The sequence below is a fragment of the Penicillium canescens genome (assembly GCF_028828765.1).
Source record: "Penicillium canescens strain IBT 15451 chromosome Unknown utg000010l_segment0_segment0, whole genome shotgun sequence".
NCBI classification, from domain to species: Eukaryota; Fungi; Ascomycota; class Eurotiomycetes; order Eurotiales; family Aspergillaceae; genus Penicillium; species Penicillium canescens.
In genome coordinates this window covers 1865924-1883759 of record NW_026703972.1, presented here as the reverse complement: position 1 = coordinate 1883759, position 17836 = coordinate 1865924, and the positions used below count along the sequence as shown (strand labels likewise).

Below are 17836 nucleotides of genomic sequence, written 5' to 3'. Positions count from 1 at the left end.
ATGATGCCTTGCATTTAAGGCATCATTCTGATGCATCAATTCAGATGCCTCACATCTCTTTAGGTCAACATTGACACCTCCCAGTTCAGTACTAGTGCGACCGTATATATAGCAGATCTTTCATACTATGGAAGATCAGACTTAAACACCTCTCTGGAATAGACTGTTTCGCATGCTCCATTCATCTCCTACCATTAGACATCGCAAGTTTCAACATCATTAAACAGACTGCTAAGAGAGGCTGAGATTGAAAATCTGATTACGCTGATTGACTCTCATGGTAAAAATGAGACTGAGTGCCTAGCCACCTATGTCTGCTAGTCTATAAAATCCTCCAACAATTGATGGACATGCTACTGCTCAGATACTCGAATTTTACTACAATCAAGATGGATGCCCCTAGCAGCACGCCAGACCAGGAAAAAGAAGGAGAACAACAGCCCAGTGCGTTGCCAATCGTTTGTGAAAAAGACAATTTGTAGGAAGCTTCTGGTTATATCCCTCCACTGGTAAGTAAAGCGGCTCAGCTTCGAATGCTCTTACTGACCATTACAGCCCTCTACAACGGAACAGGAAGCAGAAACAAGACATGCCTTGGCGACTGAGCCCTTTCAACCTATTTTGAAGGCGCTAGCAGATCTCGAACGCGACGATCCCAAGTCCGCCTTTCCAGCAGGTCGAATTGTCGGACTGTATCGACGCCTATGGGAGTCGTGCGTGACCAAACACATCGATGGCCAGAACCTAGACCAAAGCAATCAAATCTTGAAGGAAGCTAGCACACACCTGACTCAAGAAAGGGACGGACTTCAGCTGCGACACGACAAGCAGCTGTCTCGGCTGCGCTTTTTCGAGCAGGCACTGGAATCATCTCGGGGTCGACTGACTCGCGTACTCGATGACTGGGATCACCCTTCCAGACTCAATCTACCAGGGTTCTTGGACAACGCAAGAGAAGAGTGAAGCATTGCATGTTCATATTTGTCTTATGTCTTTTACAACATCGAAAATAACCAACAATTTCACAATGAAGAGGATTAGCGCATGCCAGCTTATGTCTTTTTAGTTGTTCACATTAAGAAGGCATATGATAGCCTTTGCGGAGTGTGTCAGCGGATAGTCCGGCCTGTTCTAGGTCATTTCTATTAATTCAATATATTATAGACAAAAATACGGATCCAGTGACAATGTGGGGAGTATAGCTAGCGGAGGAAGGGTCGAATGAATCGGCCGTCTCGCATTGCATCGAAAGAGCTACTTGGGGTAGACGTCGCCAGCCCTAACAGACCACCCAACCTTCCCCTTGGAGACCGCTTCAACAATCTTTGTGGAGTATTGACGTCTTCCATTCTGCTTCGAATGGCCCTCGGGATGCAATCGTTCCTTGCTAGATCCAGCGATCTCTTCAGGCTGAAGTAATTCACTCCGGGATTGACCACAAGTGCATCAACAATCGGGAAATGTCCACCCTTGACTGCCAACATCAATGGATCCTCAGAATATCGATTTCTGATGCTTACATCAATTCGATCATGGCGTAGCAGCGCCTGGACCATCTCCAAGTCACCGCCACGGGCAGCCATGCAGAGAGCAGTGTCGTGAGTTGCGATCGTGCTTTCATTGATGTTCAGACGTGCGTCTTGTTGCACTAAAAGTCGTACCACATCGAGATGGCCATGTGCAACCGCTCGACAAATAGGCGGATCTATTAAATCCATTCCATTAATCTCTACGCCCGCCATACTCAGTAGACAAGCAACCGTGTCCACACTTCCGTGCGATGCGGCAGCAGACATTGGAGAGTGGCCTGCAACACAGTGATCGAGATCTATTCCTGGCACCGCAAGCAGCTGCCGTAAAACTGCAGTGTCCAATCTGGCTGCCGCGTGATGAAGCGATGTAGAAGGCCCCTCGCGCCTCCCGTAGCCTCCGATGAAGTTAACATTGATGCCGATCTCGGCCAGTAGCCTTTCGGTTATCTCATCGTATGGCAAGTACGTTGACAGCCATAGAGGCGTATTGCCTTCTTTGTCTTTGCAGTCCACATTGGCACGAGAGTAACTCAGGAGCATATTGACCACTTCGAGGCGTCTGCAATGGACGGCGAGATGGAGGGGCGTATCACCATTCGGGTCGTAGGCGTCCAAGTTCAGACCCTTTTCTCCGAGAAGCCGTTTGACAACATCTACCGACCCATAGGCCACTGCTTGGTGAAGAGGTAGCTCAGCCTCTTGTGATGATTTGGTACCAAGAAACACCTTGGCCATCGGATCGTTTGAAAAAATCATTTCCATCACGGGTCTATTGAAGCGACATGCCCAGTCCCATGGCGAGTGGCCCGAATCATCCTGTAGATCAGGGTCGCTGCCTCTAGAAAGTAGCAGATGCACGAGCCCTATTCGGCCTGCGAAGGCTGCTAGGTGGAGCGCCGTTCGGCCGTGTTTGTTCTTGATGTCCACCTGGACGTTGGGTTGATTTAAGACACTTTTGATGGCGGAAAAGGTTCCGTAGTGGATAGCATACCACAGGGCGCTCTCCCGCGCTTGATTTTGAATGTTGATGTGTAGGTCTCCACGACTGAGCAAGAGGTCCCGCACAGCAGCGGAAGAGTATTTGAGCGCCCTCATGAAAGGAGTTTTGCCTCGGTAAAATGCACTGATGTTGGCGTTGTGCTGGAGCAAAGCCTCCGCAAGACCAACGTTGTCATATTTGACGGCCAGGTGCAACAGATTGCTGTTCTGAAATTTGATATTGTATTTCCAGATGCTAGGCTGCAGTTTAAAATCAAAGTCTTTGCATGATTTTGCGAGGGCAAATAATGCACTACCGTCCAAATACGACACAATCAACAGCAAAAGCTCGTTGGGCAGGTCTCTGATGTTTGGCTGTAATGTATTAGCTCATGGGTAAACTCCGTAAGAACGAATTGAACAGACCATGATTGGACAGCGGATGGAGCAAACGAAATGTATATAGGGGTGAGGTGAGAGATGTGAAAGTAGGATATGGGAGGCCTTTATATTATATACTCACCTCAGCCAAATTCCGTGGTCAGCTAGGAGTGTAGTCTGTCAGTCCGCTGAGAGGTGCGTAGCAATCACAAAGCCTTGACAACAATGTTCAGGCGGAGTTGGAGAATCTGTGGGGTCTAGCTCCTGGGAACGCCAAAACTGTTCCTGGTAGTGTGTCGATGGCCTGGGAACCGAATCTATCTCTACGTATCCACATCTTGCACCTAGCGCCATAAGAACAAATCACAACCTATCACCCACTTCGAAATTCATAGGCAACCCAGAATCTAATGCAGCATTTGTCGACTTCGCTGCCTACCGCAGTAGCCAATCTGTTCGCCAATGTATGGTCCCCGCGATGGATAGTCAAATGTGCAGCTGATTGCAGCAGTGGTCTGGAATGATATCCCTTCATGCAGGCCACTGATCGGCTGTATATGGCGCATACTGCGTGTGAATGCATTCTTCCACGTACCGACTGTTTCAAGGAAGTGTTCCATGCCAGCCACGCAGCCATGTAGGTAAGGAGCCCACGGCGATGGCATATAAAGCTGGCGAGGGAACGCTGCGGTGATTGACCAACACCACCACAATCCGAAGCATTTTCTGCCTTTGACGACCACCTCAATAACAACCATGCTCCCTTGGAATCCGTTTCTTGTTTGTGAGATAGAGGTCAGCCCCAATGGCGGTCCCGGCTCTTGTTGCGGGACGACGAAAAAAGACGAGCCGTGCAAAAACTCGATCAAAGTGGAAGACACCAAGATCGGCCATCAAAAGTTGACCACTCTCGCCAGAGAGCCGTTTGACTTGTCAACGTTGCAATCCAAGCTCTGTGATGTCGCCAGAGACTTCCTCTGCGCGAGATGGCACCGGCAACGGCAGGCCGACCAACTGGGTCAGCAGTGGTACGAAGCAGCCGTCCGCAACCAGGCGCGAGTACCACATAGCTCCAGAATGGCCTCTCCATCAGTTGTTGTACATCCGGGCCAGCGTCAGACAGCCTCAGCCTCTAGGCGACGCCCTGCATCAGACAACACTGGCCGGTCATCTCCTCACAGGCTCAGACAAGACCCGCCGGTGCGCCTGTCAACCAACCCCGAGCCAGTGCAGCCATTTAATCCATTTGTGACTTCTGCAATGCTGCGGACGAACAGTGTTCCATGGCGCGTTTCGCCGACCCGACCAGCCATCCTCTCATCGGCAACTAATATCCGGGTGAGTGTCCAAGACTTGACGCTGCAGAGTCTCAGGCCGAGCCAAACGGTCGACAGCATCCACGTTGACAGCATCTACTGTGTGTTCTGCCAGACTGAGGATGAAGACCATGCGGACGAGAGCGTGATCTTGCACTGCGGTCAGTGCACATCGCTCTGTCATCTGTCGTGCGCCGAAGAATGGTTGGAAAAGCGAGATACAGGGTTTGGCACGTCATGCTGTGTGTGGTAAGTGTGAACGACCTTATTTCTGAGACGACCAAGACACTGATGACCGCAGCCGAAACGAAGGAGCCCTAGACGCCATCATTCGCCCCTTACGAATCCCTTCGTCGGATGCCGAGACACATTCCGTCCACACGGCAAGCGATCCATCTCCCACTGGTGGGCCCCGTCGCTCAGCCAGACTAGCAGGAACTCATCTACCGCGAGAACCTTCTACTTCTGCACCGCTTCGCCGGTCGGCACGACTCAATTCCACTCAGCGTAGGTGATCACAGGTTACAGCCGAGTTTGACGGAAAATGCGAAAAGCGAGTGAATCACACGTGAGTGCACGTGACCGACACTCGGCATCGTGATCAGCAACTGTGGTTGTAGCATTGATATAGATTTTTGGAGCAAGCTTAGCAAGAAATGAGATCCTGACTGTGAAAATCCAGAGTACAAGGCGACAGTTCATTTTTGCAAGTGCTGGGCACCACTTGACCTTAGCCAAAAGATACTGGCTGCTTTACTTAATTTGACAATGACATAGCGCTAAATGTGCTAGTAGATTCAGTTTCTTCTGTCAACAAAAGAGGGTCGAAATGTTACTAGTGCGCCCGAGGAATATTCAGCACCCCCTCTGCCTGATGATCGTTAAGGCTCTCAACGACCTTACTAAGCTCATCCCCTATTTATTCTGCACTTTCTATAGTATATAAAAACACACTCTCAAGTACTCAATTGGCTATGCCCGTACTAGTCCGTACTGTAACGACCACGTTCCGACAGTTATGAGCCCGGTTAGCCCGTGGTAAACAGCAATATCGACCGATATCTACCACCCTGCAGCTATACATAGCCGAACGTCCCCGTCAACATACAGTCCCTTCAAACCGGACGCGAGATGTCACTTCCATATCAAGACCTCGAGGCCCTGGACACTGGATCCAGCTCCAGCGCCTCCGGAGGCATCATTCTAGGCTCAAAGTTGACATACTGTTTGCTCTTCAATTATACCTTTTCACTGGAGCAAGGGTGGGGAGTTTTATGCCCTCGGATGAGAACAAACACCAGAGAGGTCTTCGATACGAAGTACGTGAACTACCATTCCTAACGATTATTCTGTTCTAAGGCCTGATATTAGCACATCGACTTGGTTCTGTTTCCTTCGCGCACCGATCCTTGGGAAGTGGGATGGAGGGTCAATCAGGTTTGGCTGAAGAACAATCGAGATTCAGAATATACAGTGTAGGACTGAAAACTTCTTGTTTATCACTTGATTGCACTAACATGTTTCAAGGTTCGGAATTGGTATCCGAGATAGCAGCAAACCGCAGTTCGCATCTGGCGAGGTACTCCTCAGCCTTGCTCTGGAACACGGCGCTCTTTTTGGGATCAAATCTGTAGCGGATCTGGCACAATACGACCTGTCAAATGGTGAAATTCCCGTGCGATGGAAGACAGATTATTTGTCGAAGCCGATTTTCCGCAACGTTAACAGCCGACGGACCTCAAGACATCCCTCTGACGCAAGGGAGATTCACCAATGACTTGCACCGAATCTTCGTCGCAGCTGGGTATACCAAGCACCCCACAATACATTGTTTGCGTCGAAATCTGGCAAAGGAGGTTGAACGTAAGTGATTTCAACTTGACTGTAAGACCTACGGACTGACGCCCTAGGCAGAGAGGTATGGCTCTGCTCCAGTTTCGCAGATTCTTGCACATCGTGATCCAAAAACATTTCCCGAACATTATCAGGCCCATTGCTCTTCTATAGATACAGTGTCGGCCATACTAAATGAGGAGCCTCAATCGCAACACATTGAGTACTTCCAGGGCTATGGGCAATTTTGTGAACCAGGTTTGCCCCTTGAACTGCCAGCGCACATCAAAGAAAGTATTTTGATGCAACCGGAAATGGTGGAAATACAAAATCGGATTAAAGCCTTTGAAAGGTGCAACGATGAAGTTTCACTTCGGGCAGAGAAGTTGAATTTACGTAAATCAATGGTACGAAAGCGTCGATCTGAGCTCAAGCAGTATCAAAGTCAATGGGTACAATGGAGAGGAGACCAGAAAATCCTTAGTCGCGGCAAAGACAAACCGGTCTTGTTGGAAAATGGCATTTTCACACGAGCTCAGAGCCTGGTCATGCCGGAGGTAGGGCGAATTGCAACGGCTATGGCCCTCACTACTGAGCTTTCCTTTGAAGAGAAACTTCTCTTTGTCCAAGACCTACAGACTCAGTGTTCCCGCGACTTTGATGTCGTCTATTTACCAAATGAAGAGCCCATTGAGGGGCTCTGCCCTTCAAAACATTGTCAGGTCAATATTGAAAGGTAAGTGGTCTTCTTTTCATCAGTTTACAGGTACCAACAGACTTTATTAGCTTGAAAAAAGGTGAACGAAGCGCTCACATTCATAAATGCATACGGCGCGAGAAAGCCATTGATTCACAAGTCTCAGAAGCACGAATGAGATTCTGTTATGAGTGCATGGAATGGTACTTGTCCCATCAGTGGCGAGATCATTGCGCCGAACATCTCCAGTCATGGCAAACCCGCCACTGTGAAGTAATCAAATACCGTCATACCGTCATTCGTCCTGGATACTGCCCCTTCTGCTTGTCGGACTCAGATCTTCCAGCCGACAAACGCATGGATTATTGGCCGCGAAGTTGTAACTTGAGAGAACATATCGAGAGTCAACATATTCCAAATATTGATTGGCCCCTTTCAAAACCACTGTGTGGATGTATCCAAACATTTGACAGTGAACGCCAGTTGCGATATCACTTGCACGACAAGCACGGAGTTCACCAGGCCATTTGGAAATCCCCAAAAGTACCGAGAAAGAGGAAGCGCTCCAGCAGGACTATAGAGGAAACCTTTTCAACGGAGCTAATTGAGGAGCAGCCTAACTAACAGGAATATCCTGTATAGCTAGGGAAATACAATGGATGTACTAGGCGATTGGCGCAACGGAATCAAAAAGGGGAACTACCCAAAAATGATGAGATCAAAAGAGTGTTGATTCCTGTCTCCTATCTACTGGGATCGAGGGGGTTAAAATAGCCTCGAGAATACCTGGTATCGAATCCTCTAGAATCCCAGAGGTACCGTTTGGGTCAATACGATGCTGATCACCATTTTCCTGACACACCCCCTCAGCAAGATCCTACTGTATGGGGATTTTGCTGTACAAATGAATGGACGAGCTCAATTGAACTCTTCAACAAGATGACCAATCTCTTCCATACCAAGCAACTTCACAAATTCAACGTGCTTCTGGCGAGGAAGGAGCTTCGTAAGACCATCTGCGACCATCTCAGAAGTCTTTACCCATTCGATAGGGATTCGTCCAGCTTGTACCTCTTGACGTAGCCAATGCTGGTGAATGTCAATGTGTCGCAGCTTGGTGTGCAATTGAGGCAATTCCTTCGTCAAAAGCCCTATAGTTTGCTGATTATCACATTGCAAAGCGACAGGGTGACCAGGATTGAACTTATTAGCGTCGAAAAGGCGCTTCCACGTGAAAAGAGATTTGCCTGCTTCTGACAAAGCCAATAATTCTGCTTCAGTAGTGCTTGTGGTAACAGTCTTCTGTTTCGAGGCCTTCCAATCGACAGGTCCTCCAAATATCATACAGATATATCCAGCAGATGATTTGCGATCTGGATTATCACCGAATGATGCATCACTGAAGAATTGAACGGATGGTTCAGGAGGGATTGACTGCTTCTTGAAGCAAATGGCCCTCATCCTCGTATGATAGAGAAAGACGATGACAGAATTGATAGCATGAATATGCTCTGGCGAAGGATTTGCAAGGAATTGAGCAAGATGGGCAGTGGCCTTGGCCGCATCTGGGCGAGTGACAATTGCCGGGAATTGGGTAGATCCAACCTTGCTCATGTATTCGTGTTTTTGGGCATCCGAGGCAGTGCCGTTATACGGTTTCAATGTGGCAATGGAGACTGGAGGAGTATCAATGCGTCGTTCCTGGGTCAAATGATATCGGTGCGCCATTGCTGAGATATAAGCATCCTGGCATAGCCAGACTATGCCTTTTTGGCGGTCCCGAAGGATACGAATGCCTAAAAACCACTGTGCTTCACCCATAGAACGCAGCTCCCAGGCATCGCTGAGGCCTTTGGCAACATCATCTGCCTCCTCTCGTGCATCTCGTGGGCTCACAATAAGAATGTCATCAACATAAAATACGACAATAATGCTATTCCGGACGAACATGCAGAGATCTTCCTGCACTACCTTGAATCCGAGTACAGTCAAAACTCTTGATGCTTCTCTCTGCCACATCCTTGGCGATTTGCGAAGGCCATACAGGGCCCTCTGAAGCTTCCAACACCTTCTTCCTTTAGGAAACATACCAGGTGGGAGCTCAACATAGACCTCCTCGTCATCCTCAAGCTTGCTGTTGAGAAATGCATTAACAGCATCATACTGACGAATATCTAGGTCAAAATTCGCGGCAAAGGCAAAGATAGCCCGCGCGGTTCGCACTGCTAGTGTAGCAGAATACTTTTCCTCGGTCGACAACTTCTGGAGATCTCCGCGGACACAGATTCTGGCCTTATACTTGACCAAGTATCCGTCACTGTCAAATTTGTAGGTAAAGACCCACGTCAACGGAAGGATTTGAAGTCCCTTGTCATTCGGTTTCTGCACTTCTCTAAAGGTCGATTTCGATTCAAGGCCTTTGACTTCCACTGAGGCAGCGTGTATAAATCCATCACGATGTGGGTGCCTCGACATCTCAGACCAGGTTTTTGGTTCAGGGGGAAGATCCTCTCGGTGGGGTTTCTGCTGAGTCAGACCCGCAGTAAAGGCCACAAGGACACCATCATGAATCTCATCCTCTTCAATTAACTCAGTTGGCTCAACTGTTTCCTCGATTGCTGCGAAATGAGCCCTTTTTTCTCTTTCCTTCGATGATATTGCTTCTTGAGAGAGATGAGTCGATGTTTCTAGGTGCCACTTCTCCTCGTAGGCGATATCCTGGTGGAGGATTCGATGGCGGGGTGCTGCTCAATTCGGTATGAAGCTGCTGTGCAGGATCGCTTGTATGATGCCCCGCCCCCTCAGGTTCATGACGAATAGGCCGAGATTCGGTGGGAAATGCACCAGGAATTTCATTGGGTGAAGCAGCTGGAGTAGGCGTTGGCAAAGGTGTTATCATAGGAGGTGGTGTTCTCTCCATGACACGTGTGCTATTATCGTGAATAGCTTGCTTCTTGGAATGTTCAGGTGCGGGAGTATTCTGTTCCACTGAATCCGCGAAAAATTCTTCATCTCTCGAGTGTCTTCGATTCGAGTCGTTTACCTCGGTATCCCAATATCCAACATCATGAATTGCTGGTGCGATCGGCACGGCAGTTTCAGAGGGATTATATTGTATATTCTCGTCAAAAACAACATCTCTGAACTCCCTGACTTGGTTCAATTGAGGAAGCCAGATCTTCCAAATATTCGATGCAACATATCCAACCAAATATCCAATCTCAGCGCGCGGCTCCATCTTATCAGATTTGGCAATTCCCTGGCGCATCACGTACGCTCTGCATCCATACAATCGGAGATTCGAGAGGTTTGGGCGCAGATCCTGCGAAGGGTCCCTGTGTTGCATAGCTTCAACCCATGGGATAATATACCTGCCGTCGGGCATCCTGGTAGGCATGCGGTTTATCAAATACACTGCCGCTGCCACTGCCTCTGGCCAAAGATTCTTGGGTAGGCTTGAATCAGCGATAAGGGCCCTCGCGGTGGTAATGATGATTCCTCCTGCCCTCTCGATAAATCCATTCTGTTCCGGCGTTCCAACCACGCTGAGTTCTACTGTCAGACCTTCTTGTCTGCAGTACTCCATGAATTCATTGCCTAAGGTAGGCTCTCTGTCGCTCTTGAACACGTTGATGTCCATCTTTAGTTGTGTACGGCAAATTGCAATGAAGGCTTGAATAGCCTGAATACAGCCGTTCTTCTTCTCGTGGGTTTGGGCCATATGCAACCGAATTCCTTCAATGTAAAGGTGTGAAAACCACTGATGGCCGTTATAACCATCCTTGATATGTACCAAGTCGAAGTGAATGCGTCCGAATTTGCCATGAATATACCCTCTGTCAGCCGGCCGTCGTGAGATTTGTCGTTTTGCCTTAGAGGTTTGGCATGTCTCGCACACTTCGGGATTTGACAGGGCCGAATCGTCATTATCTGGCCGAATTTCAACGCCATCAACCATTTTGGCAAGCATCTTGATGCGTTTATCGTATAGGTGGCCAACCCGTCTATGCCATATTCGTGGGGTTGCCACTGAGACGAGCGGTTTGGCAGAGGTCTTAACGGTAGCAAATGCATAGGGAGGTTGTCCTTCATCTAGGAGATATAAGCCAAATCTCTCCGTGCACATAGCAACCGAAGTCCCCTGACGAGTGATGGCAGGAACCTCGCTATTGAAGAAGAATCCATTCTTCTTGATTTCTGATACGGAGATGACGTTGGTTTGGAATCCTGGGACATACCACACATCCTTGAGGTGTACCCAGATAGTTCCTCCACCTGGTTGGTTAACGCAAATTTTTGCAGTTCCTCGTCCTTGGGCAATTGCTTTGCCTGATCCCAGGACCACTTCGCGTTCCTCTTTGGTAAATGTAATGAATCGGTCTCGTTGGTTGCTGATATGAGTGTTGGCGCCTGAATCAATTATCCAGCAGGCAGCCAACGGGTGAGTCAAGGCGGTTTTGAATACGAATGGAGACACAGTGAAAAAGATGAGGGTCTCAGTGGATACATCATCCGCCTGGGTAAGGGCCAATTGGGCGGTTTTCTCTTGACCATTATCCTTCATAAATTTCCGGAGCTCCTTCTGCTTTTCAGCATTGAGCTTCTTGATGTTTTGTTCTACTCGCTTTGCAGCATCCTCATACGGTTTCCATCCAGGAGGCCTCTTAGAGGCGTTGATATGGAAACAATTCTTCCAATGATGACGAGAACTTCCGCAGACGCAATTGGAGCGAGGTTCTCGAGAATTGTGGGAGCCTTGAGCGGAATTCTGTCCTTCTTGGGGCTCATGCTCATTAAGAGTAGCAGCGAATGCGATGCTGCTAGAATTTCCTGGGGATTTGACAACACCCTTAGCATTTCGGTGATTCCGGTATGCTGCCAAGATATCTTGGAAGGAAATTCTGAAATCCTTATTCATAATATCTTTCCTCCAAAGGGATACAAATACCTCATCGAATGATTCAACGGCTTGGAGGAAATCTCGAATGGCATCTCGATCCTGAGGGTTTCCCTTATCGTCATGGTATGCAATGTCCGGGATATTCATTGCTTTACCCTCTTCATAGAGATTTGACCATGTTGCAAGCCATTTATCAATTGAGATTCTGCCAATTGGTCTTCTGACCAGGTCTCTCTATGCGTTTCGAACGCTTTGGCGGCTAGTATCGCCCTTGGGCTCAAACTGCTGCTTCAAGCGGACCAATTTTTCATGTGGAGTGACCTTGCCCTCGAGAATATGACGATGTTCGGGAGCAACATTGGCATCAATCAAGGCATCTACCTTGTTAATCTTCGTGCGAATCGATTCATTCCAGCTAGTTTCCTTATCGAATTCCGAGGTCAACCGCTGGTATCGCTTGTATTCCGCGTCTGATAATTGCGAGACATCAGTGGCATCCTCATTGATTTCACGAGGATGTGGATAGGAGTCGCGCGAATCTACTGGGGCCTTACGGACCTCATCCTCAGATAGATTCGGATTCATGTAATGCCATACATTCCCCTTCGTTGCTGCAGCTTCGACCTTAGCAATCCAGGTCCTCCACTGAGCATCCGAACGAAGACTAGTATCCCAGAGGGTCTCCGCTACTGCTTTGGATTCCGCAGACATGATGGAGATATCCTGGGGATAAAAGTAGGTCGGTGGCTGAGCGGATAGGAAAAATCGCTGGCAGGATAACAGAGGCAGATGAAGACGTGAATGAGTCTGATGATGCGTGCTATCCCGATTACCAACGAGCAACCGGGCTCATAACTAACAGGAATATCCTGTATAGCTAGGGAAATACAATGGATGTACTAGGCGATTGGCGCAACGGAATCAAAAAGGGGAACTACCCAAAAATGATGAGATCAAAAGAGTGTTGATTCCTGTCTCCTATCTACTGGGATCGAGGGGGTTAAAATAGCCTCGAGAATACCTGGTATCGAATCCTCTAGAATCCCAGAGGTACCGTTTGGGTCAATACGATGCTGATCACCATTTTCCTGACAAGATCTCAGAGGCTTTCAGGGTGTATTTTACGGCGAATGCGTCAGTTTTGTACAAGCTCAATCACCAGTTCCAGACAGGCTCGCCGGACCCGCTGTCTCTGCTGCGCCACCGTCCCCTCCACCATCCTAGTTTGACCGGGTCGTTTGGGCCGTATCTGGCGCTACGGTCTACGACTGCAGCGACAGGTGACCCGTTATGGCCAAACTACACTCTTCTTGCTCCTCTTGACTGCGTGAGGTCACCACTAAAACTATTCTTACTACGGTCAACGTGGGTGCGAATAAATTGTTCCTTCGTTAGGAAAAGCTCGTTGAAATTATATGATTGAGGGATATCACTCGACAAATATCATCACTGATGAGCATTATTTAACAGAACCTCAGTCCCTTCCAGCCAACCAGACGAACTGGCCATATCCAAGACTGTCTTGCCCATCTCGTCTTTCTGAGCAAGATCAGCCCGACCGCCCTTCTCGATCAAGAGCTGCAGCAACCGGAGATCGCGGTCTTCAATGGCCTGCATGATAGCGTTCCAGTCGCGATAGCATTTATTCGGGTCAGCCCCCTTTCCAGGAGTAGCTCAATCATGGAAAAGTCACCATCGTCGCATCGTCTTATCGCCTTGACGAGAGGCAGATGTTCACCAGGAGCATTGGGGTCGGCACCAGCCTCGTCCAAAAGATAACGCACAATGACCCAGTAGCGCTCGCGCAGCGCTGTCGTCAGCGGTGAGAACACGCCGCCGTTTTTCCACTCTACATTGGCGCCGGCGGCGAGGAGTAGTTTGACGTTTTCTAGTTGATTGGCTTGTACTGCTTTCTCCATGACGCCCTTGTGCGCGGATAGGTCTGTTATGCTGGGTAGCAGGAGCCGTAGCATGCTCGGCGACTGAGTCGCCATATACACGGGCCAGTCTTGGCCGCGTAGGTTGGGATCGGCACCATGCGCTAGTAACCAGCCTAGCATCTCTGGGCGTTTCTCCCGGATGGCCGTTGTTACAGCTGTGTATCCCAGAGCGCTGCGATCATTTGCATTGGCGCCGCCTGGGCCCACGAGCCAGTGTACAGCCTCTGTGTTGTCATTCTGTACGGCGCACTCGACGATACCCGGTGGTTGGTGGAGGTCCGCACCGGCTGCCACTAAGTCCGGGAGGAAATGAAGGCGGTTGTGGGTGATACACTTCCAGGCTGGGTATTCAGACGCCATCAGGTTAGGGTCAGCGCCGTGACTGAGCAGTAAGGTGAGGATGTCTGGCCGGTCATCGCGGATGGCCGAGCATAGCGGAGTGTATATTCCGTCCTTCTTGGAGTTTGGGTCCATACCAGCCTGCAGCAAAACGCGCACGGTATCGATGCTGTTCACACTTGTCGCCTGCTCAATCAGGCCAGGAGTCTTTCGAACGTCAGCGCCGCGCGCGAGCAGGATGCGCAGGCAGCCTGGGCGGTGGACGGCGGACCAGAGGACGTGTTCAGGTCCTGGCATGTTTGGATTCGCGTCATGATTTAATAGAGTGGTCACGATGGCTGGTTGGTCGCTTTGTACGGCTTCGCATAGCGCTGTCTTACCGTGGTCGTCTTTGCGGTTGGGGTCACAGCCGGAATTGAGCAAGGTTTCGATGGCTTGCTGCGGTGCTCGCTTGCGAATTGCTTCGATCAGTAACGTTGTGCCATTGCGCGTCTCATCTTCCAGATTGACGCCATGGGCGAGCAGAGTCTGCGTTAGCCTGGCGCTGGCGGAATCGGGCTCCGAATAGCTGTCATTCCGAAGGTTGATTTCTTCAGCAGAAGCTGTTAAGTTTGCCTTGGCCGGTCGGCATGGCAGTGCTCGGTGCTCGAAGTAGGGGACTTTTTCAGTCTCGCCTCCAGGATGGTTCATAAACCCGTTCAGAGATAGGACGGAGGACATATCATCCGTGTCAATTTCAGGATCTTGTTGACGAAGGCCTTGGTTGGGTCGGGCGGCGGGGAATGATTCCTTCGGAGGCACGGATGGTGTCGACCGCATTGAATCAGGCAACTGACTTTGGATCGATGGTATGGACCGCGCAGATTCAAAAGTATTGGCCTTGTTTATGCCCATCACGGAGCGGCCTTTAGATACGCGGTCGAGCGCAGCAGCTAAGCCTGCATACCCAATACCTACCGACTCCTCTGGGTGTGCGTCTCCGAGGGACCAATGGAAGGCCATGCCGCTGATCCGAAGGGTTTCGGTGGCCTTCTTCAGTGACTCGTGAATGCGGCTGAGTTCATGGCCGGGTCGATGCCATCCTCGCTGCAGCTTTCCCAGTGTCCCGCGATGTTCATAATGAACAAGTTTCAAAATGACCTTGTCAAGTTGTTGAAAGTCGCGGTAAGTGGAAACAAATTTCTTTTCCACCTCTTCAATTATCACCTCGGGCAGGGCGCGATTGGTGGCGGCTAACTCGGTCACTCCGGCTTCAATGGCCCACAGTGTACGACAGGTATCGAGGAACGTATGGGAAAGCTCGCGAAAACCGTCGGGTAGGTCTTTGGTGCTGCTGATATAGTTGAGCATGTGCACGGAGATCTGATTGCCCAGTTGGGTAGCGAGAGCCGCGACGCTGCAGATGGCTTCCTCTGACTTAGCCGTCATGATGAAATGAGAGGCTCACCTTTGAGGCGGAGAAGGCAGGGAGATACAAAAGGAGTCAGGGAGAGACAGTAGTGTAGATTGCCCTGATAAATGGGACAAACTGGTCAAACTTTGGGGCCAAACTGGCCATCTATATAGGGGAGCCAGTGATCCAAACTAGGTAAACGCTCGGTCGAAATTGTCGACAATCTCGTTCTGGGGCGTAAACCCATGGTTTTCTCCTATTTAATGCCAGTTGAAACTGTAGTTTACAGTACTAGATCACTCTATCTCGATCTGAGCTCCGATTTCAGCCTGCAGTGACCGAGGTGTTTACTGTTGCAGCATTTTGCCACCCATTATTTACTATTCCAGACCTTCGTACAGTCACCGATGCCTCCAGTGAGAGTATGGATGTGGGACCGGATAAGTTACTATTTAATGCTGCAATTGAAGCACATACAGACCGGGGAACAGTGCATTAAAATCAACTACCTGTATATTAACAGCTGCCCTCGACCTTTAAGCTAGCAGGCATCTCCGGCATCTATTCAACACTCGCATTCAACTCCTATAGTGACGATTTATCAACATCCTGTTCAAGGAGCCTGTTGGGTTTGGCGCTGTGCTGCGCCCCGCTTAGCTTCCCACTGAGTTTTTGAAAAAGTTGAAACATACACAAGTGCCCAAGACGTTTCAGAATTTCCTTTAAATTCCGCCACTGGTTTCGGATCTGAGTCTGAATTTTTGGATCGACTTGTTTCACAAGTGAATTGTATTATCAAGCTCGTATCCACAGTGAGCCTAAATCTGCGATAGTTGAACCGTGATTCTGAGACAGTGGTTTTTGAGTTTCTGCCGAGGTTCCACCGCTGCCAGCTGAGTATCAAGGATGTACGACTCGGGAAAAGTTTAAAGGTCTATTGTGATTTACTTCACCGATCTAGGCAACATGATAAAAGGGTGTACTCGAGCCCAAAGCTTTTCGGTCGAGAGAAAAGTTTGGGGAAAAGAACAAGCTATGCCACGAGAGATTTTTGATATTTTAGGCTATGCTTGAACTGAGTCTGGGTCTAAGGTGAACAATACTGTACTCCATCGTGGCGTCCGGACTTACCTCAGTTCCCTCAGACCACAGCCAATGATGAGACAGAATTCTGCCGATTCTGCCACGCTAACCCGATTGGGTTGCTTCATCAGCCCGTGGTCTGAGCCGGGAACCCCTTCCGTACATACAAGTTTCCGGTTCTCGCCAGCAACCCCACCATTTGGTCAAGGTGTGTTTTCTCAAGCTCTCTGAGAGTATTTCTGACATTGTTAGAAAGAATGGCATCACCGGATTTGCCCAATATGATCTCTAGATCGCGAAAGCGTGCTCGACAATCCTCCCTCGAGTGGCCTTCTTCCAGTTCACCATTACAAGAACCACCTGCGTCTACTCAGCGATCTCGTTATATCTCAGGATTGCAGCCACGCGAACGTGTCGATATGGTACTGGCTGAGCTTAATGATAAGCACCGGTGGACAATCAAGGATCTTCTTTACCACATGGTGCATGCACAACCAGTCAAAAAAAATGGATATTCGACATCGTATCGAGCACAGAAATTGTCTGACGCTATATATGGGCAACCTGAAATTATTGAGCGGCTAGGTAGTGTCTCAAAAGACATATATGCCACTGGTGCATCCGATCTCGTGTCTCGGATACAGACCGAGATTCGAGGGCTGATTAACGGAGATATACTCGGCGAGTTCCAGTCCAATGTGGACCCTAAAGATATGGACATCTCTAGCTTGGCTACGCAGATGCAGAGGAAAGCTCCAGAGCTCTGTGGACTGCTCGTTAGCATCATGACACCTCCAGGAAACCATCGCGATACACCCAAGATCCACCAGGGCAGCATTGTGATGGTCTGTTCAATTCTGGCTTGCGCTTTTGCACCACGGAAAAGCAACAACTTCCCGATGTTGATCGGCTTGTATTTACATGCAATGGGTGTCAAGCGACGTGTGATTAGCTTTCTGGCTGGCCTGGGGATAAACTCAGCATACCAGACTATCATGGACAGACGGAAGGAACTTGCAGAACTAGGACAGGTACTATAACCGCATTTACCGGAGAATAACATGTTCTGGCTGACTTCTTACCCCAAGATGTGTACAGAAACAATTGAAACAGAATGCCCAGGCTTCTCGCAGGAATCTCATTGTGGCATGGGATAACTTTGACTACAGCCAGACTGTTCGACATCAAACTATTCGTGATCCATCAGAGCATATCTCCGCCACCACTGGCAAGCTTTGTATCGGTCAGTCCATCCCTGCAGGAGGGCTTCTCCGATCTATGTTCCATCCAGAGGTTACACTGAGTCCTCATGATATCTACATGGCACCAGGCAATCAGGATGATGAGATCTTCCATCAATGTCAGCGCCATTGGATTGCAGAGGCCATTCGCTATACTCATCGGGAGGCAGTAGAGAAACTATTTACTGCGGAAGCGTGCGTCA

The 17836-nt window shown here is 49.2% G+C and overlaps 3 protein-coding genes across 3 annotated transcripts; all 3 read right to left on the bottom strand.

Moving 5' to 3' along the window:
- Window positions 1-10903: 10903 nt before the first annotated feature.
- N7446_012388 (uncharacterized protein) lies at window positions 10904-11784 on the bottom strand (the record flags this gene model as incomplete). The annotated part of the gene is given in 2 exon segments (XM_058521130.1): window positions 10904-10964; window positions 10976-11784. The coding sequence occupies 2 exon segments, from the start codon at window positions 11782-11784 to the stop codon at window positions 10904-10906; spliced, it is 870 nt and encodes a 289-aa protein (XP_058366496.1).
- An 87-nt stretch (window positions 11785-11871) lies between these two features.
- On the bottom strand, window positions 11872-12348 carry N7446_012387 (uncharacterized protein; the record flags this gene model as incomplete). The annotated part of the gene is made up of 1 exon (XM_058521129.1): window positions 11872-12348. The coding sequence occupies one exon, from the start codon at window positions 12346-12348 to the stop codon at window positions 11872-11874; it is 477 nt and encodes a 158-aa protein (XP_058366495.1).
- Window positions 12349-13083: 735 nt separating this feature from the next.
- On the bottom strand, window positions 13084-15344 carry N7446_012386 (ankyrin repeat domain-containing protein; the record flags this gene model as incomplete). The annotated part of the gene is made up of 2 exons (XM_058521128.1): window positions 13084-13310; window positions 13331-15344. The coding sequence occupies 2 exons, from the start codon at window positions 15342-15344 to the stop codon at window positions 13084-13086; spliced, it is 2241 nt and encodes a 746-aa protein (XP_058366494.1).
- Window positions 15345-17836: the final 2492 nt, after the last annotated feature.